At 43.1% G+C, this 27,674-nt stretch overlaps 2 protein-coding genes across 3 annotated transcripts in view; one reads left to right on the plus strand and one right to left on the minus strand.

Moving 5' to 3' along the window:
• LOC143295366 (uncharacterized) overlaps positions 1–27,674 on the plus strand; it is a 378,847-nt gene that overhangs the window by 273,105 nt on the left and 78,068 nt on the right. The window lies entirely within an intron of this gene.
• Positions 911–13,378, minus strand: LOC143294574 (uncharacterized). Its single transcript, XM_076605949.1, has 4 exons — positions 13,097–13,378; positions 10,850–12,895; positions 8,740–10,726; positions 911–951 (listed from the first exon to the last, which is right to left on the minus strand). Exons 1-4 carry the CDS (start codon positions 13,376–13,378, stop codon positions 911–913), a joined length of 4,356 nt encoding a protein of 1,451 aa, XP_076462064.1.

Raw genomic sequence — 27,674 nt, forward strand, 5'->3', positions numbered from 1 at the left:
GAAGGTGTTGGTTCGAATCCCGCTCTTGCCTTTTCTCCCAAGTTTGATAGGAAAATCAAGAGGCCCCGTGTGCAAGACGCACTTAGCGCACTGAACAAGAAGCCATGTCAAACATGAGTGGTGTCCTCTGGCAAAATTTTGTGGAAGAAATTCACTCTGATTGGTTCACAAATATATACATGCATGCACTCAAAGCTTGAGAAACGCGTTGGATTTTGTTGCTGTCAGGCATCTGCCTAGGAGATGTGGTGTAGCGTATATGGATTTGTCCGAACGCAGTCACGCCTCCCTGAGAAACTGAAACTGAATTCGATTCTATTTATCAATCTATCTATCTATCTTACTTACATTCTTTCTTTCCTTACTTGGAACGAAACGCATGTATTTGCCAGTCTATAACATTTTACAATATCCGCATTGTTGGACATAGTCTTATCTTTAACAATCGAAATACAGTTTACTCTCTATAAAGAATGCGACTGCCCCACTAAAAACCCAAAAGTAAACTTCTCTTCGAGAGTGCGCACCATAAATGAGATGTTGCTGCACTGTTCTGTTGTGTCGAAATGACGAAAGGCTAATGCTGGACAAGGGAAACTTGTAATTATTTTATACAGAGAACAAAATATAACTCGACTGATCTGGTGCCGGTGAAAAGTGGTTTTATTTCCACTCACCCCTTCGTTCCGAACACGATGTTAAATCACTGAATCCACGGAAGCAACACAAACGAGTTAGCAAAACGTATGTCTAAAGATTTGCCTATGTGTAAAGTGTCTGTGCGTGGGAGTGCCTTCTTTTCTTCACACGTCAGAGTTATACAAGGGCAATGATCTCTTACCCAACACTACAGAAGGTATGTGCACAGGACTGGCGGCAGTCCTCTGTACCTGAAGATAATACTGTCGTGTTACTCGTCGATGTGCCCGTAAGTGGCTTTGCTCTCCACACCTGGAGTCATGAACAGTTGGGACACTGAAATATCCGCTTACATGGATATTGATGTTGATACCACTCTATGATGCTACTCTCATGCGTCTCGGTGTATCAGTGCACATTGCCATGGAGTACACATGCTCACTGCGTAGAGTTTTGAACAAAACAAAACAAACAAACAAACAAACAAAAATGAAGAAAATGTAGCGGACATGACTATTTCTGTGGGTAGACCTCACCTTCCAGCAAACTGTGTTTTCATTGACAGCGTGCAGAAAGGCAGAAGGAAACGACGAAACAAATAGTAATAAGAATGGTTTAATGATAATGATAATAACAGTAATGATAATAATAATGATGATAATGATAATGAATACTAATATAACATAATATTCTTCAGTGAATTCAAAAACTTCAAAACAATGCTGCCCGTATGACTCTCAGAGTCCCACGTACTGATCACATTTCTCCTCACCTCCGCACTCTGCATTGGCTCCCCTTTGAAGCGAGAATTAAATACAAAGTTGCGTGTCTCTGCTATTCTGCTTTCCACTCCGCAGGACCTACTTATCTTTCTGACCTTATCAGTGTTTACACTCCCTCAAGAAATTTCCGCTCTTCCTCTGACTGTTACCTTTTGAAACTTCCTCATGTCAATACAAGAACATATGGTGAACGTTCTTTCTTCTTTGCTGCTCCTGACATCTGGAACAACCTTCCTCATCATATCCGTGCATGTGATTCTGTCTCTGCATTTCGCTCATCACTAAAGACTCATCTTTTTAAAGCCTATCTATAAGTACTCTCTGCTTCATTTTCTCCAACACCACCCATGTCAACTCACTTTGGATGTATGTAGAGTGGGAAAGGGAGAGTGTGAGTGGGGTGGGGGAGCTTGAGAAAGAGTGGTCATGAATGTTTTATGTTACTTGTAATATTTTTCTTTCATGTAAAGCACCCTGAGCTCATAGTGAGAAAGGGCGCAACATAAATGTACATCATCATCATCATTATTATTATCATCATTATTATTATTATAACGCATTATCCAGAAATCTGCTCTGGGTGCTTTACAAAACACTTTTGTTTACATAACACATTGAATCAATTTTACGTACACACACCAAAATGTGACAAACAAACTATCAATATTAGTATGATTTTTATCAATGATAGAAACTACTGAAGGTATTATGTGTGCATATATATGAGATGACTTGATAATTATGGTATCTGTGCGTCTTTTTCCTGTTTCACATGCATGGTCTGTTTCATTATGTTGTATTTATAGTATTTCTCTGTATTTTATGTGATCGCCTCCGCCTTCACCACCGCATGTTTTTATTTTTTCACTTTATGAATGGAAGTTTAAAGTGAATTACTAAAAATGGAAAAGTGACAGCATCGCTGGCTGTCCCATAACCTGCTCTTCTTTTAGAGTTTTGTTTTTGCTCCCTGAACATAACGCCTGACAGAATATTGCTGCTTCACGCTGCAATGACAGGGTCCTGTTATTACCTCTGGAGATATCCCAGAGATAACTGATTGGGATGCCCATACCGGAAAGAATGGTTGCATAAACACTTCGGCAACCCCAAAAATTGCAGGGACGGTGTGGCATCTGGAAGGACCCCTTTACATTGTGATCTTAGTTGAAATCTGGGTACGGTAACATTTTTAAAAGGATACCACAAGATGTAAAATTCAGATCCTCCCATTCCTAACAATAGTATTGCTCTTCCGTGCTCTCGAACGACTTTGAAAGTTCCATCAAGAAATGGCGGAGCTTTCGAATACTTCAGGTGTTCAGGCTATAAAAAAAACACACACAAAAACAACAACAAAAACAAAACGGGACAGTGGATTAGAACAATGCCATGGTAGGTCTTTTCCTTCAGCAACACTTATTTTTAACTACATGTCCTAATTCTGCAGTGAACACCTTGGTGATTATATTCACTACATGACGTGAAGACGTGCCGGAAAAAGACGCTTTCACATTGTAGCGTCGACACTCATTTCTGTGATACTGCCAAAAAGATATCCATCCTGTAGCACCACAGTCTCGTACGCTGTCTGAACGATAACACATTCAGGTGTACAGCCAGAAAACCACATTTTACGTTGAACGCCGGGGATTTAAACACCCATACTTCGAATGTAAGGTCGGAGCTTATCGTTCAGACACTTAAATTGGCCTACTGGTGTTGAAAGAAAAACGTACAGAGATATAGTCCTCCTTGGAAAAATAAAGAGGGACGGTTTTTTCCCTGTAAGAAAACACACCCACTCCCAGTGAAGGGAAAAAATGAATTCACTCCGGAAATCTGCTTATCTCCAACACAGTATGTGTTGCATCCTTCCTAAAAAATTTCATTCAGTTGAACAAAGAAGTGTCTGGAAAGCAAATGAATGTCTCCTGCTGCTTATTACATTGCGTTCTGAAATGTTCTTTGTTGTATTAGCCAAGCAGAGTACCCCTCCAACCCCACCCGTTTACCACACACACACACACACACACACACATACACACACACACACAAACGCGCACTCACAGCCCTTTTTTAAGTGCCGCTGTTGTGGAATATATTTTACTGTCCCCTGGCAGCAGTGCACGTTTCCTTTCTAACATCCCCAGGGTTTTACTTGTGTGTGTGTGTGTGTGTGTTGTTGTTGTTGTTGTTGTTGTTGTTCGGGAAAGCTACACCGCCACAAAGTCCTTATCATGGAAACGCATGTTTGCCTCGCACACTGGTGTGAGATCTCGCATCGGGCGCACCAGTAAAAATATCCCAAGTGCGGGAGTGGAGTTGAATAATAAAGGTGTCGTCAGACGTCGAAAGATCGGAAGTTTTCCCGCCAATGTTTAGCATTTTTGTATCCTCTGATGATCATGGGGTTTAACATGTGTGTATGTATGCACACACTCGAACACGCTTGCACACATTCGCACAGGCTCACACGTACTGCACACACAGTGTATCAACGCGCATGCTCTCATGAACATTCGCCACACGTTTCATATTGCATATACCGTTCTCTATTCCATGATTGCTGTTTGTACAGTTCCCTTTCATTTATTCAGTTATGTTGAAGAAACAGGATATTGCTTTTGAGGAGCACCCGCTGACGAAACGAGTGGTGTTAGTTCTAGTAATTCTGTACCGATATCCCGAGGGAAACATCTCAAGGATTCTGAAAGCTGGGTGTGATTCGTGCTTGTGATTGTCTTTGCCTTTCCGGCATGGACACTTGTATTCTTCATCCACAGATGGGAGATCGAATCCTATAGTCTTGGTGGGTTTAAATGATAAAAAGCAACCGCATTCATTTTCACTCTCGTCACAATTACACGACATGAGTCCCGTTGAAAAATCTCACGGAAGATATTAAAACGATTTTAACAATATGAAATGAATAAATGGGTTCTTTATTCTTCTATCATAATTTTGCAGGAACGGTTATAATAATAATAATAATGGTATTTATATAGCGCTGGATCTTGTGCAGAGACAAATCAAAGCGCTTTCGCACCAGTCATTCACACGCATGCATAACTCAATACTGTAGAAACTAAAGACAAGGAAGGGCAGGCAAGGGAGGCTATTTTGGGAAGAGGTGGGTTTTAAGGCCAGACTTGAAATAGCTGAGTGTGGAGACTTGACGAAGCGAAAAAGGAAGTTCATTCCAATCGCAAGGTCCAGAAACAGAAAGAACGGCGGCCAATAGTCGAGTGTTTGAATCTGGGTATGCGTAAACAGAGTGGATCCGAGGCCGATCGTAGTGAGCGAGATGGAGTGTAGAGGTGAAGGCAGCCGCAGAGATAGGAAGGGGCAGTTTTGTGAATGCATCTATAACATAGAGTGCTGATCTTGTACTTTATTCGGTGTGAGACAGGGAGCCAGTGGAGATGTTGCAAAAGAGGAGTGATGTGCTCAGATCTTTTCTTTCTGAGGACGAGTCGGGCAGCAGAGTTTTGTATGCGCTGAAGGGACTGAATGGATGAAGCAGGCAGACCAGACAATAGAGAGTTACAGTAGTCAAGGCGAGAGAGAATGAGAGAAACGACAAGTCTAGATGTTGCGTCAGTGGACAGATATTTCTGGACGGCACTGATGCGTCGCAGTTGACAGTAGCAGGACTGACATGTCTGACTGATAAATTTTTGCATGGACAGTGTATTGTCAAGGACAACACCGAGGTTCCTGACTGACGTGGAAAGAGGGATGGATGTACTGCCAAGTTTGATTGTGTCAATTGTGATGGAAGACAGTTTTTGTTTAGTTCCTATGATCATTGCTTCAGTTTTGTCCGCGTTCAATTGTAACTTATTTCGAGTCATCCAGTTTTGAATGTCCAGGAAGCAGTTGGATGTTTCTTGCAAGAGCGACAACAATTTTTCAGGGGTGTCACTCTTCTGGAGTTGAGTGTCATCAGCATAAGAATGATGACTGATATTATGGCGGTTGATAATTTCAGCGAGAGGAGCAGTATACAGTGTGAAGAGCACTGGGCCTAAAACAGATCACTGGGGGACTCCATGTTCGATTTTAACGGGTTCAGATTGGAAATGATCAACAATGACAGACTGGAATCGATCAGTGAGATAAGATTTGAACGGTTACCGTGTATAGTGAAATTTTCACTGAAGTTTATCCAGAATGGAAAAAGATCAAATTTTGTCGACATAATTTCTTCTTTTTTTCATTTTTTTAGAGATGAGTCTGTGTCCTCACTGCTCTCTCTCTCACTCTCTCTCTCTCTCTGTTTCGAATTTAGGGATAATATATTGTCATGATGATTAAACATATCTCTCTCTCTCTCTCTCTCCCCTGCAGCGTTGCTGTCTTACATAAGAACGTGTTTCCTTTCTGACCGAGAGCTCTGGTGACAGGGAGGTGGTCTGACTGTGGCAGTTTTCCTCCCTTTCCAATCAGAAACTCGGTCTGCTGCTCACTTGGATCTAATCGATTTTCTTCCCACTGATCCAGAGAATACGTTCGCTTCTCCCTCGGTTTTTCCTTCTTTCTTTTTTTCCATTTCCTTTCCCTTTCTTTCTCGCCTTCGAATTTTTTTCCCTGTTAGCTTCCCTGTGTTCCAGTTCATAAGCTCATTCGGGATCGCTAGGCTTTATCTTTGCTTTTTGATCCCATGTATTACTGGCATTTCTTTCAAAGGGAATTGAACCTTGCCTCTTTGTGTGCGTGTGTGTCAAGTCAAGAATCTAGATGTTTCTGCGTGTGTGTGTGTGTGTGTGTGTGTGTGTGTGTGTGATAGAGAGAGACAGAGAGGGAAAGTTGTTGTTTTTTTCTGCCCCATCATCTGCACCGTTTCTGTGGCATTACTCCCACGCCGCTCATTTGCATTCCCCCATACACGGTCACACCCGGGTTCGTCCGTCGCAGTTCCAGCGTCGGCAGTCCACAGGGCTACAACCCGCTATTGCCGCGGCCCGTTGTTGCCGCGGCCCGCTATTGCCGCGGCCCGTTGTTGCCGAAGCCCTTTTTTTCTTTTTGTTGGTCTTTTTTTAATGTTTTTTTTTAAATTTCATTATGTACATTAATTTTTATTGACGAGAAAATCTCTTACACAAGGAGAAAGGACGTTTATGAGGAGCAGTCAGTGTAGATACAGGGTACCCCCCGTGGAATAGACACCCTAAACCCCAGTGAGTGGAAAAAAAAGTACTGTTAACTTCCCACTCTAGCTTCCCACATATAATAAAAAACAAAACATTGCCAGTTACAAAATAAATAAATAAATAAATAACCTGGATAATACAAACTACTTAGTGAAAGCTGCGAGCGGCGATCGGGAAGCGGAAGATCCCGGACGAGCCCCCAAAAATTGTCACGTGACCGGTCGAGGTTGAGGACCCACCTACAACCCGACAGGCCCCGCGCAATCTAATAAAAGAAAATTTAAGAAAAATGGGTCTCCGGATCCTCGCACGCTCAATTAAATGCAGCCAACACCAAGAATTTGTACATAATACCACACTTTATTCACTCACTCACACGGATATACTGACAACCAAAACAGCAGTGGGGCCTAACTATTTCCCTTAATACCCCCTCCACTCCCCAAACTTACTAACCCGCTAATTCAAATCGCCACATCATAAGTGGGAATGAGGGAAAAATAAATGAGTAAATCACATTCGCTCGAACACGTACACTCACCCCTCTTATGCACTGCTCTCACACATACACACGCATCCTCTACCGTCCATGTACGACTCGCATTAGTTCCGAACACACAGGTCCTTGTCACAAACAACGCACGATGCAGGCGACCACTGGGAGTTCTAGTCTTTCTGTAGACAGGGAGGTGTAAAGCGGCGATTGTTGTATACGTTGGGGACACCCCTGTGACAGTCTCAGGGTATCATGGGTGCAGGGAAGGATGTGGATGTCCAGGACAATGGCGGACCACTCTTCAGAGCTGTAAAAAGACTCGAGTCAAGAGTCAAGCGAAAATAAAAAAACAACAACAAAAAACAGTACATGTGCTAAAGCAGACACACAGAGGGGTTTCGCACACACTCACATGTACAGCTGAACGCCTTAATACAACCGTAAAAAAACAAAACAAAAACAATAACAGAATGTGTGCACACAGATATACATAAATCAGAATCCACAAGGATTAGCAGGGCCATACTGCACTGAAATTAAAGTATGTATCTCAAATGCAGTAATAACAACAACACCAAAAAAAAAACACCTGAAATATATATCAACGGCCGCTCCCTGTCTATAGAAAAATAAAAACAAAACTAGCATTCTTCACCATTCTAACCTGACTCACCTCAAGAGCTCGTGAAAAAAAATAATACGGGAGATTAAATCCCTGGAACTAGGACGTAATTCCAGACCTCCTGGTCGGACATGGACCCAGGAAATGTAGTGGCACTGGAGGCCCCAAACCCGAACTGAATCGGTAAAAAAAAACAACCCCTCACTCCAAAACGAATGGAGCAGGAACAGTGACTAGTGCGGCGTTGACGACCGTTGGTCCCTCCCTTCTTCCGGTCCCACAATTCCTTGCTGCGATGCATGCTTCCATTTCCGCCCCAGTACCCCACAACAAAAATCGTCGGACAACAGGTTCGTGTTTAGAGCCAAGTCGAAGTGAAACTCTTGGCCGTCGGCGCGAAGCCCGCAAAACACACTGTTCTTCCCCAGTTGATCTGACCCGTCGAGGTAGATTCCGTATGAATTGTCCTTATCAAACTTGTAGTTGAGCTAAACAACCGGCAGATATGCATGCACGAAAAAAAAGAAAACATCAACCTGAGCTGACTAGAGGGAGGGAAGGAGCACACGCTCATTCGCGCGTACACACGCACATGTGCACGCACGCATAGAAATAAAGAAAGAAAGAAGGGAACAAGAAAAAACAAAACAAAGCAAACAGCGAAAATCATGACGTATTCAAGGGGTCAAGTTGACCCAAATTCCTTCTCTTTTTTTTTTTCAACGCTACACTGTCGCACGCGACAGTTTCCCCCCTCCTTAAAAGTGTCGATCTCAAATCTGAGATTCACACTTACAGCCATGCACGGTTGACATGCTTCGTCAATTACTTGAATTGTAAAATAATTATGTGAAACAAAACACAAGAAATGGTAAACGCTGTGCACCGTCCCCGCTCAACAGACCAGCGGATCAAGCGTTCCAACCATCCGCTAGGGCTAAATCTGTATCGCATGGAGAAACAGTGGGACAAGGCTAACACACCGGTCAACCCCGGTGCAGCAACTCAGCATGAGTCAAACCTCCAGTTACTGCCCAGTCCTACTCAGGTAGTCTGCCCCCAAGTTGTCGACACCCTTGATGTGTCTGAAGGTGAAGCTGTGAGACTGGAGCTCCACCGCCCATCCCATGAGACGTCGACTGACGGGACGGATACGGTGCAGATACTTGAGAGGATGATGGTCGCTCTCAAGCACAAAATGCCTTCCGTACAGGTAGGGATAGAACTTCCGTATACCCCAAACCACTGCCAGTGCCTCCTGCTCTATGGTGTGGTACCGCTGTTCAGCTCCACTGAGCTTCTTGCTGGCGAAAGCTATGGGTTGTAGTCCTTCACCGTGATCCTGAAGAAGCACGGCCCCAAGGCCCAACCCTGAGGCGTCTGTCCGTAGCACAAATGTTTTGCTAGGGTCGGGAAGGACCAGCACTGGGGGGTTGATGAGTGCTTCTTTTAACTTGTCAAAGGCTTTCTGGCACTCATCCGACCACAGAACTTTGTTGGGCTCACTGCCCTTGGTCTTGTTGGTCAGAGGTAGGGCTGTTTCTGAAAACTTAGGCACGAAACGCCTGTAATAGCCAGCCAGTCCAAGGAAGGCATGCAGCTCCTTCTTTGTGGCAGGAGGGTGTGCTTCCCGGATTTTTGCTACCTTGTCCTGTTCTGGGTGCAGCTGACCACCCTGGAGGTGGTGTCCAAGAAAGCTGATTTCCGGACAGCCAAGCTGGCACTTAGTAGGTCTCGCCGACAGCTGTACCTCCTGTAGGCGGCAGAGTATCTGCTGCAGAACTTCGGTGTGACGATCCCAAGTACCGGTGGCCAGCAGCAGATCATCCATAAAGTTATGGGCATCATCTAACTGCAGTGGTCCCAGAATTCTTCGCATGATGCGACTAAAAATCGCACCGGCCGTTTTCAGCCCGAACGGCATCACCAGCCACTGAAACTGACCCTGTGGCGTTGTGAATGCGGTCTTGGGTCGGTCACTCTCTTTCATGGGTATCTGCCAATACCCTTTAGCTAAGTCGAGTTTAGAAAAGTACTTGGCATGGCTCAGCTTTGCAAAAATCTGGTTGAAATCGGGCAACGGTTCTGCATCAAAGCGTAGTACCCGGTTGAGACGGCGAAAGTCCACACAGAAGCGAACCTTCCCGTCTTTCTTTTTGACTAATACGATGGGTGCAGAGTAAGGTGACGTGGCAGGCTCAATCACTCCCATCTTCAGCATGGATTGGACCTCCTCTCTGATTACGTCATACTGTGAGTGGGGCAGTGGGTACTGGCGGACTCGTACTGGTGTAATGTCCTCCAGAACCAGCTCACACTCCCCCACGGTGCACCTGAGGGGAAGGTCGGTGAGAACGCCACTAGCACTCTGACAGATACCCATGATTTCCTGCTTCTGTGAAGAAGTGAGGTTTGTGTGGACAGAGACATCTTTCCATGTCTCTTCTGCTTGCAAGGGTAGAAGTGGAATCCCCTGTGAGCTGAAAGAGCCTGTGTGGTCATCTTCTGTTTCTTCTATGACCACTGGGGCTACAGCTGCGGAACACTCCTCTCTCCGGGTGTACCGATTCAGTAGATTGGCATGATAGAGTCGTGGGGTTCCTTTGACCGCAATACGGTAATCCCAGTCGTCCACCCGCTCTATCACCCTGTAGGGGCCCTGCCAAGCAATTTGGAGCTTGTTCTTTTTCTCTGGTAAGAGCAGCAAGACTTCGTCTCCTACCTCAAACCATCGCTCATGGGCTTTTTTATCATACTGTCGCTTGTACTTGGTGGCTGCTTGCTGCAGGTTCTCTCGTGCCAGCCTGCAGGTCTCTTCCAGCCGATTGCGCAGATCCACCACGTACTCTACCTCCGTGAGGGTTTCTGGAGGCGATGACGCTTCCTTGGTCCACAGCTGGTGCAAAAGAGCCATGGGCCCCCTGACCGTGCGGCCATACAGAAGCTCAAAGGGAGAAAACCGCAGGGACTCCTGTGGCACTTCCCTGAACGCAAACAGGACGGCCGGAATGAACAGATCCCAATCCTTGGGCTTCTCAATACAGAGGCGTTAGATCATTTTCTTCAGGGTGGCGTTGAAACGCTCGACAAGACCGTTTGCCTGTGCATGGTACGGAGTCGTAGTTCTGCCATGGATCCCCAACAACCGGTTTACCTGAGCCATCACGTCACTTGTGAACTGGGTACCTCTGTCTGTGAGTACCTCCGAGGGTACTCCCACTCGGGTCCACATTTGCCACAGTGCGTCTGCAACTGTGACAGAATCGATTCCCTTCAACGCAATGGCTTCTGGGTAACGTGTGGCGTAATCAACGACCACCAGAATGTAACGATTGCCCCGCGCAGAGGCTGGAGTGATTGGACCTACGATGTCCACTCCCACTTTCTGGAAGGGTTCTGACACAAGAGGGACAGTACCTAACGGCACGCGCTGGTTCTTGCCACGCGGAGAAGTACGCTGACAGACGTCACACGACCGACAGTACTGGCGGACATCCTTGCACATGCCAGGCCAGTAGAAGTGTTGCCACACTCGCTCTTGTGTCCGCCGAACTCCCAAATGCCCCGCCATGGGTATGTCATGCCCTAGGGAGAGAACAGTGCGCCTGAGGCCCAGAGGTACCACCAGTTGCTTGAGGTGCTCCCCGTTCTTGTGGAACACACGGAACAAGAGACCGTCATGCATTGTGTAAGATGTCTTACCCTTCCGTTCTGTGTTGATATTGGGAGTTGTCACTTGTCTCAGTTGCTGCAGGGTGTGGTCTCTGGCCTGAAGACGACGGACGGTCTCCCTATCCGTGTGGAGAGCTACTGCGTCTGTCACCGGTCCCTGAGTAGGCTGTAAGACGGGCGCCTGATCCCTTGCCATCGCTCGTGTGGTTACTGCTGCCAGCACCTCCCTGGGTAGCTGCGTCGACACCCCCTGTCGTGTGCCGTCTGCGAAAAGCACGTTGTTACCAATGAGCAGTGTATATGCAGGATTCCGGAGTGCCACAGCCCACACAGCTCCTTTAAAGTACGGTGTAGCAACCTGTACCTTAACATAAGGACGGACAGCGTTGAAGGACTTTTCAACTCCAGTCACCTGACACGTTCCTCCTTTCTCGGCGTCAGGAGGTACCACACTCTCGTCAACGAAAGTGCATGTAGCGCCAGAGTCTCGAATAGAATCGACTATCCGATCCTCTACGAGGCTGAGAAACACAGAACAGGTAGGCCCTATTCCTCCTTGGTCACCTTGTTGTTCAGCGCTGAACACAGGTACAGTTGCTAAAGCGCAACTCTCGTGTGTGTGGCCGACTGCCGCTTGTTGCCTCCGGTCTCTCTTTAACTTTGGACAGTCGCGTTTGTAATGTCCCCCATCGCCACAATAAAAACACTGATTGCCCCCCTTACCCGGTGCAGTGGCTGACTTAGGGGCAGACGCCATGCTGCCACGAGGCTGAACAACTGAATACGGTGATTGTTCAGCCAACGGATGCTGAGAATAGCTTAGGTTCCCACGCTTCGGCATGGGCGAAGACTTGAGTCCCCCACCTAGAGAACCTGCACTGGTCTTGAAGACCCTGATTCCCCTTCTAGCTTCCGCAAAGCGTTCGGCCCTCTCTATGACTTCCTGGAACGTTCTAAGGCCTTCATCCCTGATACACACAGCCAGGTCGTCTGTCACAGTGCTGAGAAGCTGCTCAATAAGAATCAAGTCCCTCAGTGCCATTCCGGACATGGTTTCCCAGTGCTCGAGCGTACGCTTAAGACGAATCCCAAACTGGATGAAGGACTCACTTCCGGCTTTGCGTATCTCCCTAAACTTTTTACGGTAAGCTTCAGGGGATATCCTGAACTGACGGCAAAGCGCCGCTTTCAGATCAGTATAAGAACTCTCCGGAGGTAAGTTGTTAAATGCCTCCCGTGCCTTTCCTGTCAAGGAACTAATCAAGTAAAGCGATCGAGTCTCTTCTGCCATGTTATAGGAGTCAGCGACTGCTTCGAAATGATCTAGAAAATCGTCGACATCGTCGCCTGGGCGCAACTCAGGAAGAGTCAGCCTTGGAGGGGCGAAAGTGGGCAGTCTCGCTGCTGGGGACTCCTCTCGGCTAGGCCGCTGAGCAAGGGTTTGAGCCAAAAGCTCAAATCTCTCTCGCTCTAACTGCCGGAGCTCCATCTCCTCCTGTCGACGTATCTCCTCCTTCCTCTCCTCCTCCTGTCGACGTATCTCTTCTTTCCTCTCCTCATCTTGTCGACGCATCTCCTCCTTTCTCTCCAAATACAGAATGAGGGATGTAACGTCGCCCCCCACCATGGAGGTATTATCATGCGTGTTAGACTCTGAAACCCGTGAGGTCATAACCCCAGGAGTGCCAGTGACGTACCCAGTGCCTGAGGTAGTTATCTGAGAACGTACCTGTGAAGGACTGGGGAACCTTGGGCCTGTAAAAGCTCCCCCAGGAGTGGTGACATTTGTCCAAACCACTGTGGAAGTGACTGGAGGGGTGTTATACTGTGCCTCCATCATCTCCTTGATCCACTTAGGGGACTGCCGAGAAATTCCCGAGCCAGGGCCCAGAGTTTTCAGAAAGGGAGAACCCTCCCCGACACCGACCACTTCTTTCTTGCCTGAGACCGCAGCTGACCTTGTAACCGGTCCTTGGGATGGATCTTTTCCCATGACATACTTGGAAGCCATCGTAACGGACCCTGACACTGTGCACAAACAAAACCAGGGGATTATGAAGAAGTTAAACACAGAAATGCTGAGTTACCACTACGAATAGCTATCACCCCTTGTGTTCTTCAAAAACTGTTTATGAGGAGCAGTCAGTGTAGATACAGGGTACCCCCCGTGGAATAGACACCCTAAACCCCAGTGAGTGGAAAAAAAAGTACTGTTAACTTCCCACTCTAGCTTCCCACATATAATAAAAAACAAAACATTGCCAGTTACAAAATAAATAAATAAATAAATAACCTGGATAATACAAACTACTTAGTGAAAGCTGCGAGCGGCGATCGGGAAGCGGAAGATCCCGGACGAGCCCTCAAAAATTGTCACGTGACCGGTCGAGGTTGAGGACCCACCTACAACCCGACAGGCCCCGCGCAATCTAATAAAAGAAAATTTAAGAAAAATGGGTCTCCGGATCCTCGCACGCTCAATTAAATGCAGCCAACACCAAGAATTTGTACATAATACCACACTTTATTCACTCACTCACACGGATATACTGACAACCAAAACAGCAGTGGGGCCTAACTATTTCCCTTAATACCCCCTCCACTCCCCAAACTTACTAACCCGCTAATTCAAATCGCCACATCATAAGTGGGAATGAGGGAAAAATAAATGAGTAAATCACATTCGCTCGAACACGTACACTCACCCCTCTTATGCACTGCTCTCACACATACACACGCATCCTCTACCGTCCATGTACGACTCGCATTAGTTCCGAACACACAGGTCCTTGTCACAAACAACGCACGATGCAGGCGACCACTGGGAGTTCTAGTCTTTCTGTAGACAGGGAGGTGTAAAGCGGCGATTGTTGTATACGTTGGGGACACCCCTGTGACAGTCTCAGGGTATCACGGGTGCAGGGAAGGATGTGGATGTCCAGGACAATGGCGGACCACTCTTCAGAGCTGTAAAAAGACTCGAGTCAAGAGTCAAGCGAAAATAAAAAAACAACAACAAAAAACAGTACATGTGCTAAAGCAGACACACAGAGGGGTTTCGCACACACTCACATGTACAGCTGAACGCCTTAATACAACCGTAAAAAAAAAAAAAAAAAAAACAATAACAGAATGTGTGCACACAGATATACATAAATCAGAATACACAAGGATTAGCAGGGCCATACTGCACTGAAATTAAAGTATGTATCTCAAATGCAGTAATAACAACAACACCGAAAAAAAAACCACCTGAAATATATATCAACGGCCACTCCCTGTCTATAGAAAAATAAAAACAAAACTAGCATTCTTCACCATTCTAACCTGACTCACCTCAAGAGCTCGTGAAAAAAAATAATACGGGAGATTAAATCCCTGGAACTAGGACGTAATTCCAGACCTCCTGGTCGGACATGGACCCAGGAAATGTAGTGGCACTGGAGGCCCCAAACCCGAACTGAATCGGTAAAAAAAAACAACCCCTCACTCCAAAACGAATGGAGCAGGAACAGTGACTAGTGCGGCGTTGACGACCGTTGGTCCCTCCCTTCTTCCGGTCCCACAATTCCTTGCTGCGATGCATGCTTCCATTTCCGCCCCAGTACCCCACAACAAAAATCGTCGGACAACAGGTTCGTGTTTAGAGCCAAGTCGAAGTGAAACGCTTGGCCGTCGGCGCGAAGCCCGCAAAACACACTGTTCTTCCCCAGTTGATCTGACCCGTCGAGGTAGATTCCGTATGAATTGTCCTTATCAAACTTGTAGTTGAGCTAAACAACCGGCAGATATGCATGCACGAAAAAAAAGAAAACATCAACCTGAGCTGACTAGAGGGAGGGAAGGAGCACACGCTCATTCGCGCGTACACACGCACATGTGCACGCACGCATAGAAATAAAGAAAGAAAGAAGGGAACAAGAAAAAACAAACAAAGCAAACAGCGAAAATCATGACGTATTCAAGGGGTCAAGTTGACCCAAATTCCTTCTCTTTTTTTTTTTTCAACGCTACACTGTCGCACGCGACAGCATCGTTGTCTTATAAATCAAGAAAATTAATCTGGATTCGTCACATTATGTTCAACACACATTCAGGTGTCATCACATATTAAAAGCCAAAAAAAGGGGGGGAGGGACAAAAACAAGGGGGTGGGGGTGGGGGACAAATAAAACTAAAAAAAGAAATAAAACGTTCGTAACGTACCACGCTTTCTCAAGAAGACAATTTTACCACAAAAAAATCAAAAGAAAGTGCACTAACGTGTTGTTGGAACCAAACTACAAAAAGAGATCTTTGCGAGTTGCACTAAAGGTGTTTACAATACTGGTTGTGGCATCAGTGCTTCACAAGCGAAATAATGAACTCTCCATAACGTGCTGAAGACGAAATTGTCAATTGTGAACTACATTTCTGCATATGACAGAAACGAATCAAATTAATGTATGTTCAAAACGTGCACACACTTTGTTCATGTCGTCTTAATTAATGACACTGAGCAACATTCCATGCCATCGTCATAAAGGGAAAAAACAGTTGTTGTTTGGTGGTTGTTGATGAAAGCAAGATCAGTTAAACAGCTTCCCAGGTGCAGTGAGTTACTGCTCTCCAGTAGGAGTCCAGATCTCGGGCCCCTCTGTTGTATTGCTCTTGGAGTCTTCTCAGGCGATTCTCCAGATTCCTCCATTTTCTGCGCCTTCGTGGAGGGGCGTCTCCTCTTTCGGCAGCAAAGGTCATCTGCTCGGTGACAGCTTGGCGATCTTTGATGTGGGTAATGAAGGTCCAAAGGGATGGATGCTTTACTTGGACAGCAGTACTGAGGGCATGGTGGTAGGCTGCACAATAACAAAACAAAAACCAAGTGTTCTGCGTCAAACACACACACACACACACACACACACACACACACACTCCCTCCCTTCATTCTCTCTCTCTCTCTCTCTCTCTCTCTCTCTCCTGAAAACACTTCGCTAGCTTGTTTATTACAAGCGCGAACTCGCATAAAGGTGCTACAAGATTTCGGACGAAATTATACATGATATTAAGTAACTTGGCATCAATACCAGCAAAGGACGTAAAGTAAAACAAGTGTATTTGTACTGTAAGCTCACATACATTTTTAACATCGCTTGATGAACATACAATAGAGAGTTCGGAAACGGTTAATTTTTCTTTCATTTTACCTTACAACACTGTCTGAAGATTTAATCGTTGATTACGACTTTTAAATAAAGTGCACAGACATCTGGACTGCACCGAATGTATGAATTGCACAAATGAAATTGACCCTTCAGCTGATTCAACTCACGAGAAGAAGAAGAAGAAGAAGAGCAAGAACAACAATAATAACATCACTAATAATACTAATAGTAATATAAATAATATACAGCTTTTTATAAAGCGCGATTAACAAACAATGTCATTGGCTCGGAGCGCTGTACAAAGATGTTACCTTTATTTCAGCTAACAATTCCGTAAATTAAAACAATGACTATATACAGGGTTTGCCACAAAGTGGAAGAATACTGCTGTTGTCTAAAAAATGAGCAATTAAGGGAAACGGGGCTGTTTTTTACTTCGACGCATTTTGAAGGCTGTTTTGAAAGGTAGAAAGAAGAACAAAACAAAGCAAAATAACATTAAAAAAAATACTAACCTTCAACTCTGTTGTTGGTACGCTGATCCATATCTCTCTCAAAGGCATTCCACAATGCTGGTGGAAAAGGGGCTAACTGCTGTGAAATGTAGGTGCTGCGCACGTACGCGAAGAACTCGTCAAGGGCAGGGTACTGGTTTACAAGCCGTCTGGTACGTCTGTCAGTTACAAGCACATTGAAGTTCATTTGCACAAGAGCGTGTGGAAGGTAACCAATGGCAAGGATTTTCTTGGTGACTCTGGTCAGATGATGGTCTTGGCGGTATGGGACAGCAAGGCGAAGTTCTTGAACTCTTCTCCAGATGCTCTGGGTGTAATGGAAATAGCACCCAGACAGTCGGGCATGTGGCAACTCAGTTTCAATAGAAGTGTGGAGTGCTACCTCGAAATCACAAATCACTCTTTGGGGTCGCCAGTTGTGATGAGATGTTCTCCGTACAGCTTGTTTCACTCTCTGAAAAATTTGTCGGTAATGTCCAATGGTCCTCTGTGACATCAAGACCTGGACTAAAGGCACAACAAATCCATGCACATCACCCAGTATTGTGAAAAACTGGGTGAATGGTCGAGGGCACGTCCGGAAAGTAGCATCCATATACACCGTTTGACTCCGTCGCAAATGCAACAGGTTTGCATCTGTAGCAAAAATTGCTATGCCCCAGTCAATATCATTGACAAGCAGGTGGCGTTCTTGCAGCCAAGTAACTGCCCATGGCCCAGCAATGGCCACGTCCTCAATGGTTCCTGGGATTGGTGGCACATTGTGTTCCCTCACTCGCTGTACAATTGATCTGACGGAGTTAAACTGTGGAAGTTCTGGACGGTCCCCTCCTCCCTGTGCTCCTCGATGAACATTGGCGACTTCTGCGTCATACAAGCGTTTGGTGGGTAACGTTGGGTTATTAGTTGCCCGTTCTTTCAAAGTGGCGACAAATTTTGATTTCTGAATCCTTTCCGAATCAGGGGGATGAATGTGATCTTCATATAGCCTCACACGAATGTTTGAGTTCGGTGCATCGGCGTCAAACGTGTTTGTCTTTAATTTTGCTGCACACTGTGGGTACCTCCAGCAACGCCAGTGCGCTGTATCACCATTTTCACCTCTTTTATGGTATCTATGACCTTCACAAATCAGCACTTTCCCTCCTCTGTCACCCGCGCAAATGGAAGCCTGTCTGTCATTCATGATAGCCTACCACGTTGTCCGGGAAAAACAGAAATGACGTTGAGCATGGAACAAACCCTCACAGTTACCAAAAAAAAGAGCGCCCAAGTCACGTGAGTACGCAACTGTTTGATGGCATCTGACTGGCGCAAAAATTAACAAGCGGGCAAGCCCATATGAACATTTTCCCAGAAATGCGTACTTCATGGAGTGTCCTATGTCCTTTAACATAACATATTTGTCAAGACAAAGCGAGAGATACAAAGAGAGAGAGAGGAAGAGAGAGAGAGAGAGAGAGAGAGAGAGAGTTCCGGTTAGGAAGAGAGAGAGAGAGAGAGAGTTCCGGTTTTAGTCTAGTCTGGTCTACACTGTGCAGTGACAGGAATAATTCTTTTCAAGAAAGCCTAATGACGCAATCCGCAAAGTCAGTATGACGTAATTAAAGAGGCCAAGTATCGTCATGCATTCCGTCCTTGCCAAAGACAATGGCTAAAAGTGGGCAAGCCATCTGAACATTTTCCTAGAAATGTGAATGATTTAGATTTATGTTTATTTCAAACCTTGCAAAAAAGAAAAAGCAACGCATATTTTGTCACGAAAACACACAAGTGTTGAAAGAAAAACAAATGGGCAAGTCAAAGAAACATTATCACAAGTTTTGATTGATTGTCAAATTTTATGACGTCATAGACACCTCAAATTTGCACATATCACAATGCAATTTACAGACATTTTTGCACGTAAAACGAACTGTCATGTTGACAAAATTGGTAGACATACGTCAAAGAACATTTAAGATAATCGAATTTTTCATATTTATATTTTTAGAAAAATGTGACCTTGAACTTTGTTCAATGTAAAATGTTTTGATTTCTATAGACAGAACCTATCAACCTTTAGTGAAATTTGATATCAATCGGTCGAGTCGATTGCGAGTTATAGCCCTTTAAATTTTCTGTCACGGCAAAATACCATACCTTATTCAAACTGCTGTAGCAAGGTCAAGGTCAAGGTCAAGGTTCAAGATTTCAATGTGAAATCCAAAATCGTTGCGGCAACAACGGGCCGCGGCAATAGCGGGTTGCGGCAACAACGGGCCGCAGCAATAGCGGGTTGCGGCAATAGCGGGTTGACCCCGTCCACAGACAGCCATCGATGTTAGGTCGCCAGGAGGCCACACACCACACAGGAGGCTGCTGAGTCACTTCGGTGGTGTTCAGTGGTGCCTGTTCTGATTTAACCTACTTAGGACACCACCTACTAAGCCCCCTACTAACGACAATAATAGCTTAGTCGCGGAGCCAGACTGAGTGAGCATCCCTCCCAGAGTGGAGACCGCCACCACGTCCCTCAACAGCCCCCAATGAATCTGCCGACACTGACAACATTGACAGGACTCACCTCAAGCACGGAAGTGGAGGGGTATCGAAACTGAGGTCAACATGAGAAGGAGGAGGAGGATGTCGCCATGGAGGTCCATTTTGGTTTGGGACTACGTGACAAGGCTGTACTCTACGCTTCTTGTCATAATGATATCCCGGCGTTAACCAGGCCCGAGAGATACAGACACTTGCAGTGTTGGTCAGGTAATTAGAGCAACACACCCAAAGACGCATCCTTCAAGTGGATGACACTCGACTGTTTGGTCCCAGTCTCCCCATTAAGCCCACAGCACACTCAACTCTGGGTAGGAGCCGGCCACGGGCCGAAAAACCCACCTCTGCTGGGATTCGAACCCGCGTCCTCCCAGCCGTCAGTCCGCGACGCTAACCACTTCGCCACGGCGGCCGGTAGAATCATATAAATTTGTCAGAAAATATCAATTAATTAATTGGATACTTATATAGCGCCTATCCTCGATCAAACAATACGGGGTCATTTGCACAAGAGGTTGCCTACCTGGGTAGAGCCGACTGACGGCTGCTACTGGCTGTTCATCATTCGTTTCCTTTGTCATTCAATCAGATTTCAGGCATGCACACATACACGCTCAGACAGACATGTAACATTTTACGTGTGTGACCGTTCTGTTTATTTGTCCTGCCGTGTAGGCAGCCATACTCCGTTTTCGGGGATGTGCATGCTGGGTATGTTCTTGTTTCCATAATCCACCGAACGCTGACATGGGTTACAGGATCTTTAACATGCGTATTTGATCATCTACGTGCGTATACACACGAAGGGGGTTCAGGCACTAGCAGGTCTGCACATATGTTGACCTGGAAAAGTCTCCACCCTTTACCCACCAGATTCAGAATCAGACCACCTATGAGGCTATTGCGCGTCATACAGATATAAATATAAATCAAGATTTACAGACATATCACAGGACAAAAACCATGCCCATGCGCATGTGTGTGTGTGTGTGTGTGAATCAGAATCAGAATAAATTTTAATGTCAATTAAACCTGAACAAGGTTTATAAGACACTCATGCAAAGTTACATGAAACAATGAACAAAAAAGCAAAACATTTTTTTTTTAATATGTAGCCGTGTACCGAGTGGTTACTGAAGGGGGTACGGCACAAAAGACTTAACTAATTGATTGATTGAATAAAAGGATAGACAAGATCCCACGCACAGGCCAGGGACATATAGAGGCCAGTCACAAATGGGTTTTTCTATTGTTTTATTTACAATAGTTACATGGAGAAAAACTAAGAGAAGAAGATATCTAGGAGAACTAAGAAGAAGAAGAAGACTAGAAGAGAACTAGTTTAAGAGAAGACAATGAGAAGAAGACAACTAGGAGAAGAACTAAGAAGAAGAACTAAAAGAGAAGACAACTAGGAGAAGACAATGAGAAGATAAAAAGAGAAGAAGACAACTAGGAGAAGAACTAAGAAGAAGAACTAAAAGAGAAGACAGTGCCTGGAATGACACAAACAAATGTCATAAGCACAACATGTCGGCACAAGTGAATAGTAAAGCACATGTATACATGGAAAGACTATCACTCGGGTTTGGGATACGCAACAACAAAATGCATATGTGTGAAGACCAGACGCTGACATCAAATGACATTTCTAATACATTTAAATAGCTCAGTTAAAGTGATTGAAACAATTAACCCAACACTATCTTGTAATCACAACAGCAGAATACTACACACCTCTTAGAGTACTGAGCACACTGTAGCAGTACAATTGATATCAGCATGTAAAATAATACATGAATAATAAACAAGATAGAGAATCAGTGGCTTAGATATAATACTGGCAAACTGATAGACCAGATAGTAAGTGAAGAACCACCATGGCTTAACCATTAAGTGGTGAATGAACTTTACCCACTCACTAGAACATTCTGGAACAAACTATCTGTGTACAGAGACGTCACTGACTGTGACGTTATGAAGAATGAAATGGAACACTGCTCCGAGCATATGACGACATGGCAATTTCTAGATCAATCATTGCCGAGCTGTGAGTAACATGTCAAAGCAATAACTGAACAAAGAATTAACTGAAGAAAGCAATAACTGAACATACTCATATGAACACAAGTACAGTGTCGAATAATACAATTTACAAATCAACACATTCTACACACTAGTACTTACAGCGATACGTAGCGAAGTGTCAGCCGTTGTGGGGACACACACGACACACTGCCCGCGACACAGCAAGAGACAAAGAGAGCAGGTGCTGGCCGCGGCTGGCTCGGGTGTGGAAGTGACCACTCATCACCCGCTCGGCCAATTTATACAAATTAGGCGAACTACAAAGACAATCACGTGGGCTGCAAACCAGATCGTCACTAATCTGAAGAAATCTGATGAGAACTGTGCTTGTTACAAGGTGTTCAGTGACAGATTTCTAGATGATTACTGAACCGATTTGCATCGGATAAGTTGCAAAAGAAAGAGCTCAACGCCTACTTTATAATGAGTGTAAAATGAAGTGTTGATTATTTAAGATGAATTTATAATCTTAATTTAAGTCACCTGAACAGGGTCAGTTTTAACGAGCTCGTCGCTGAAAATTACAAACTGCGTTAAATCAGTTTCACGTAGGCAAACATAAGTGGAATAGATTTAAAGATGGAGTTAAGACGATTCTGCCAGTATATAATACTAGTAGTTTACTGATCTAACAAAAGAGCTATTAATTAAATACTGTGGAACAGAAACACAAGTTTGCTCTCAGCCAATGACGTACCGGGATGCGACATTGGGCGAGCTGTGAGCAGGTGTCTGGCGAGGAGGACAAAATGATGTAAGCGGAGTGACGTCACACATTCTGTGCGCGGGTTATGAGGGAAAACTGTCGTCTGCTGTGGCTTGTGCGTGAATAGTGTTGGAGCAAGCATAGCGCGCTTGGTCACAAATATAAAATAGTAGTTTAGATTTATTTTCAGATTTGTTTCTCTTCCAGAATAAAACATATCCATATTCTAGTTTATTCATTATAACGTGGCTGAGTCTATCAATATTGAATGTTGACTGATTATTCCAAACGTGTCTTAAACCAAGATTCTGTAATATAATTTCAACGAAATTAATCCATGTTCGCTGTTTTGTTTCCTCTGTAAGCATGTCATAATACACATTTTTGATATGCGAATTTTCTCGTGCCTGTGTTATGTGAAACCAAAATTTTATTACTTGACAAATCACTTTTAAACTTAAGGGGTATTTGCCTATTTCACCAAGTATTGCTAAATTTGTGGCTTTTTTGTGGACACCCAGTATTTGTTTAAAAAAGTTTAGATGAACATGGTCATGAGGAAATTTGTTGATAGTTATTTCTCTGTAGTTATTTGGGTTTGATTTATCGCCCTCTTTATGAATTGGGATAGATATCCCATTTTTCCACAAATCCGGATAACATCCAGTTTTTAGAACGTAATTAAGTACTGTTTTAATTGTGGGAAGTAAGTCTGGTAAGACAGCTTTAATTATCTAATATCTGATGCCATCTATGCCCGGTGATTTGTTGTTCTTCAATTTTTGGCACGCTTTTATTACTTCTGTGTCAGATATATCATTATCTAAACAACGTGTTATTACAATCCACATTGTTAAAACCGTTTTTCATCCCATTATCAATGGTATTTTGGTTTTCATTATCCATACCAACTTTGTTCCCAGTAAGTTCATGTAAGTGGGTAATCCATCTTTTAACTGACAGGGATTGTGTGCTTTGATGCGTTTCCATTGTTTTTAGCTGTTTCAATTTTTTCCACAATGTATTTGGATCATAGGCTAGATCTTTGTTTATCGAGTCAACTAGTTTTGATTTATAGATTCTACTTTTTTTCTTAATCATTTTATTATAAATTTTTCTATTTCTGATGTAGATATTTGTTAAATGGGTATCTGTTTAAAGCATTTAGAATTGATTTCAATTCTTTGCGTTGTACAACACATTTTTTGCCAAACCATTTTTTTGTTATGTCGCCTTATCTTCCTAGACTTTTTTTATTCTGCATGTCAGACATTTTTTTGCTGCGTCTTGCAATATTTGTGTGAATTCATCTATGATTGTATTGATCATATAATATGTACTGGAACTGTTGGAAAGTTGAGTATTCAAAATATCATGAATATAGTTTAATCGTTGTTTTTTTTGTTTTTTGGTTTGTTTTCAGTTCTGGTGATGCTAGGATTATCTTAACTTTCATTTTGGAATTTTCATCCCAAGAAAAAGCAATATCCTGAAAAGGGTTGTTAACATGACTAACTCCGTCCATAGAAACATGTAATTTATTTCGTAACACATGGCCAGTTTCTTTGTGGATATGATGATTGATCTTCAATGACAAGGGGCAGTGATCATGAACTTTCATTTCAATAACATCTTGTAAAATGTGTGTGTGTGTGTGTAGAAGTAGTAGTAGTAGTAGTAGTCTTCAGTTTAACGTCTTCCACTTTAAGTGATATTAGACGAAAAAAAAAAGGGAGGGGGTGGTGGGGGGGGGAGGTGGAGGGCGGGGCTTGGTGGTGGGAACGGTATTGGGCAGAGGGTGAAGAATGATGTGTGTGTGCGCATGTGTGTGTGTGGTGGGGAAAGATACAGAGCATTGGAAAAAATAAAACATTAAAAGGGGAGACATAGGCACAATATAGAAGGAAACGCTAACATCAAACAACTGTAACAACTATAACAAATGTCCAATTGGACTATGCAGCAAGCCTTCTGCAATAGCAGATAACATCTTGAAATTATCAAAAATACATTCAAAAGAATTTTCCGAGAAGTTTGGTAAAACGATTTCAGACTCTGACATTCAAAGAGTATGTGTTTGCTAGAAATAGATTCTCCACATATGCATTTAACATCTCTGCTGAACTTTGTTATAAAAGCGTTCAGCTTTATCCTGTTTGATTATGCCTGAATTTGCCTTAATCTGAATAAATTACTGAATGTATTTGATTGATTGATTGATAGATTCCGGTTGTTGAATATTATTTATACTTTTATTTAAAACTTTGCCATTTTGCTGGTATACTTCCCTGACTTTGCTCCATGATGCTTTTTCTAGTAAGCGGTACCCCTCTTGTACAGACAAAGGTACATAGAGGTCTGTGGTTCCCTGTTGGTGTTTTGCACCTTTTCTTGCAGCCCTGTCAGCCCATTCATTATATAGGAGACCAAGGTGAGAAGGAACCCACCAAAAAGTTATATGTGTTCCTCTCAAATTCAAAAGATGTACAATGTGACTTATTTCTATTATTATTTTGGACTTGTTCTTACAATTTGATGAGTTTAAAGCATATAATACAGATTTTGAATCAACACAAAATAAGACTTGTGGAAGGCAAACTGGAAGATCAAGAATATAATTTAAAGCCATAAGAACAGTGATAAGTTCAGCTGTGAATATTGACTGATCTTTACCAATATGGTATGATCGTTCAGTTTTCACTTTTGGTATAACGAAAGCTGAACCTGCTTGGCCATTGTCTAGGAGTGAGCCGTCTGTGTAAATATGTAAGTGGTCACGGTATCTATTGTGAAGGTGTAATCGGACTTCTGTTGCCATGATATTTGGATTTTCTTTTTTTTTGCAATGTCAGTATGATTGATATCAAACTGTTCTTTACTCATCTCCCAAATGGGTCATGGACTTACTGTTTTCTGCGTGTCTACATTATCTGGATTAATTTCGGACTTTTGGAAAAGGTTTGACACAAACGTGCTAAATGGTGTTACGTAAGATACCGTTTTAGCTCTTTTAGGGAAGTTGTTTTCAGAGGTAATTCTTACTTCCTCCGATGTAAAATTTTCAGTTGTTGAGCTTCTCAATACGTATTTAGCACATGCCAGGTTTCGGTATTCATCCAAAGGTAATTCTCCTATTTCTTTATATGTTCCGAGGGTTGATGCGTGGAAAGGTACGCCAAGGGCAAGTCTTTATGCTTTGTAGTCAATGCTTTGAAGCTTCTTTAACAAATACTTTGGAGCATTGAAAACGACTTCTTGTCCATACGATAGTTTGGATCGAATAAGTGATGATGATAAATGTTTCAGTATCGTTGTGTCTTGTCCCCAGCACTGTTTACTTATAACTTTGAGCAAGTTTAAACATTTTCTTGCTTTTGTTATTATATATTCAATATGGGCATTCCAAGCTAGTTTTGAAGTAAGCATTAAGCCTTTTTTTTTTAATTTTATTATCATATCTCTGTACTAAATGGGCTCATTTTCAATTTTAAATGTTGGTAACTCTTCTGGATTGTTACCATTGTTAAAAAGCATAATGTGAGTTTTTTTCTGCTTATAATGTGAGACCATTGTCGACAATATACTTATTCAATTTATCTGTTTCTCTTTTGTATGTTTTCTGAATATAGTTTAATGCCCTTTTTGATGTATTTCTTTTCATAGTTACATTCATCCACATACATATATCATCTGCGTATTGCACTAGGATCACGTCTTTTGATAAATGTTGGGGTAAGTCGTTCAGCAAGATGTTGAACAAGGGCAATGCCACGTGAAGAGTCTTAGGATTTGAGTACGTATTTCCAACTCGTACTTGTATACATCTTTTAGTCAGGAAATCTTTGATATAATTATAGAGACGCCCAGAAAAGCCAACAGATTTCAGTTTAAAGAGTAACTTTGCATGCCAAACTTGATCATAGGCTTTCTTTATATCAAAGAAAGTTGCAAGAACGTTTTTTCTTCTAGCAAATTGTTGTTTTATATGTGTTGTATTATCAGTTGCAGATCTACCTCTCTGAAAGCCCGCTTGATTAATTGGGATAATTCTATTTTTATGGCAATAGTACATCAGTCTTCTCAAAATTATTCTTTCCATCAGCTTACCAGTATGTGATGTTAGCGCAATTGGGCTGTAACTGTTCTTATCTGTTTTACATTTTCCTTGTTTATGAACTGGTATTACAATAGACTGTTTCCATTGTGCTGGCATTAAACCATCAATCCAGCACTTTTGAAAAAGCTTAAATAACAAAACAACAAAATTTTCTGGTAAGTGTCTAAGCATCTCATTTGAGACCGCGTCAAGTCCTACAGATGTTTTCTTTTTAGGGAGGGTTAGTAATGCGTCTTTAACCTCAATGAGTGTGAGTGGAGCATTGATGTATTGACTGTTATCGGGACTTGGATCTGTATAATCAATTTTGCTCTCTCCTTCGGTTCTGTGTTTTACTCTTTTTAGGCGATAGACCTTCCAATCGCATAGACTCTGCGAAAATTTCTACAAATGTTTCTGCTTTCTCTGCACCTGGACGGAAATTCTTTGTCTTCTATATTAATTGGGCAAGATGGCAAATTTATACCTTCTTTCATTTCATTGAATTTTTTCCAAACCTTTTCAGTGTCTTTATGACTGGATATCTCATTATTACAGAATGAGGACCAATATTGTCTTTTAGCCTGTGCAATGATCATGTTATACTATAATGGTTTGCCCTTTTCTTTTCAATAAGATTTTCTTGTGACTTGTTTTTCATATACATTATAAACTTCTTTTTTTTAATCATTTACTGCTGCTTCACAGGCTGGCGTCCACCAAATATTTCCTAAATGCTTGTTTGATTTAAGCGAATTACATTTTGGGATTGATATATCGGCGGTTTGTAATATGGTGTCAGTAAAGAAGGAATATAAATTATCAATATCCCCAATGTTTACGGACTCCGTGTTTTTGCAAGTAAGCATACTTTCGAATTTCTCCCAATCAGCATGTTTATAGTTATACTTTGGGACTTTGTCTTTTTGAAATTCCGTATATCTTTCAGTTTCATTAAAAGTCATGATGATCGGTAGATGATCACTTCCCAGTGTATCTTTATGCGTTGTCCATTTACATTCTGGATACAACGTAGCCGATATGAAAGAGAGATCTATTGCAGATGCCCTGTGAGTTACAATATCAGGGATTCTGGTAACCCTGCCATCATTTAAAAGGCTTAAGGAAGAATCATCAGCATTTTCTACAAAGCGGTTACAAGTAACTGATACACAATATTTGTCCCAGAAAGGTGAATGGGCGTTAAAATCTCCTCCTAT

This window comes from Babylonia areolata, chromosome 20 (genome assembly GCF_041734735.1).
Source record: "Babylonia areolata isolate BAREFJ2019XMU chromosome 20, ASM4173473v1, whole genome shotgun sequence".
Lineage (NCBI taxonomy): Eukaryota > Metazoa > Mollusca > Gastropoda > Neogastropoda > Buccinidae > Babylonia > Babylonia areolata.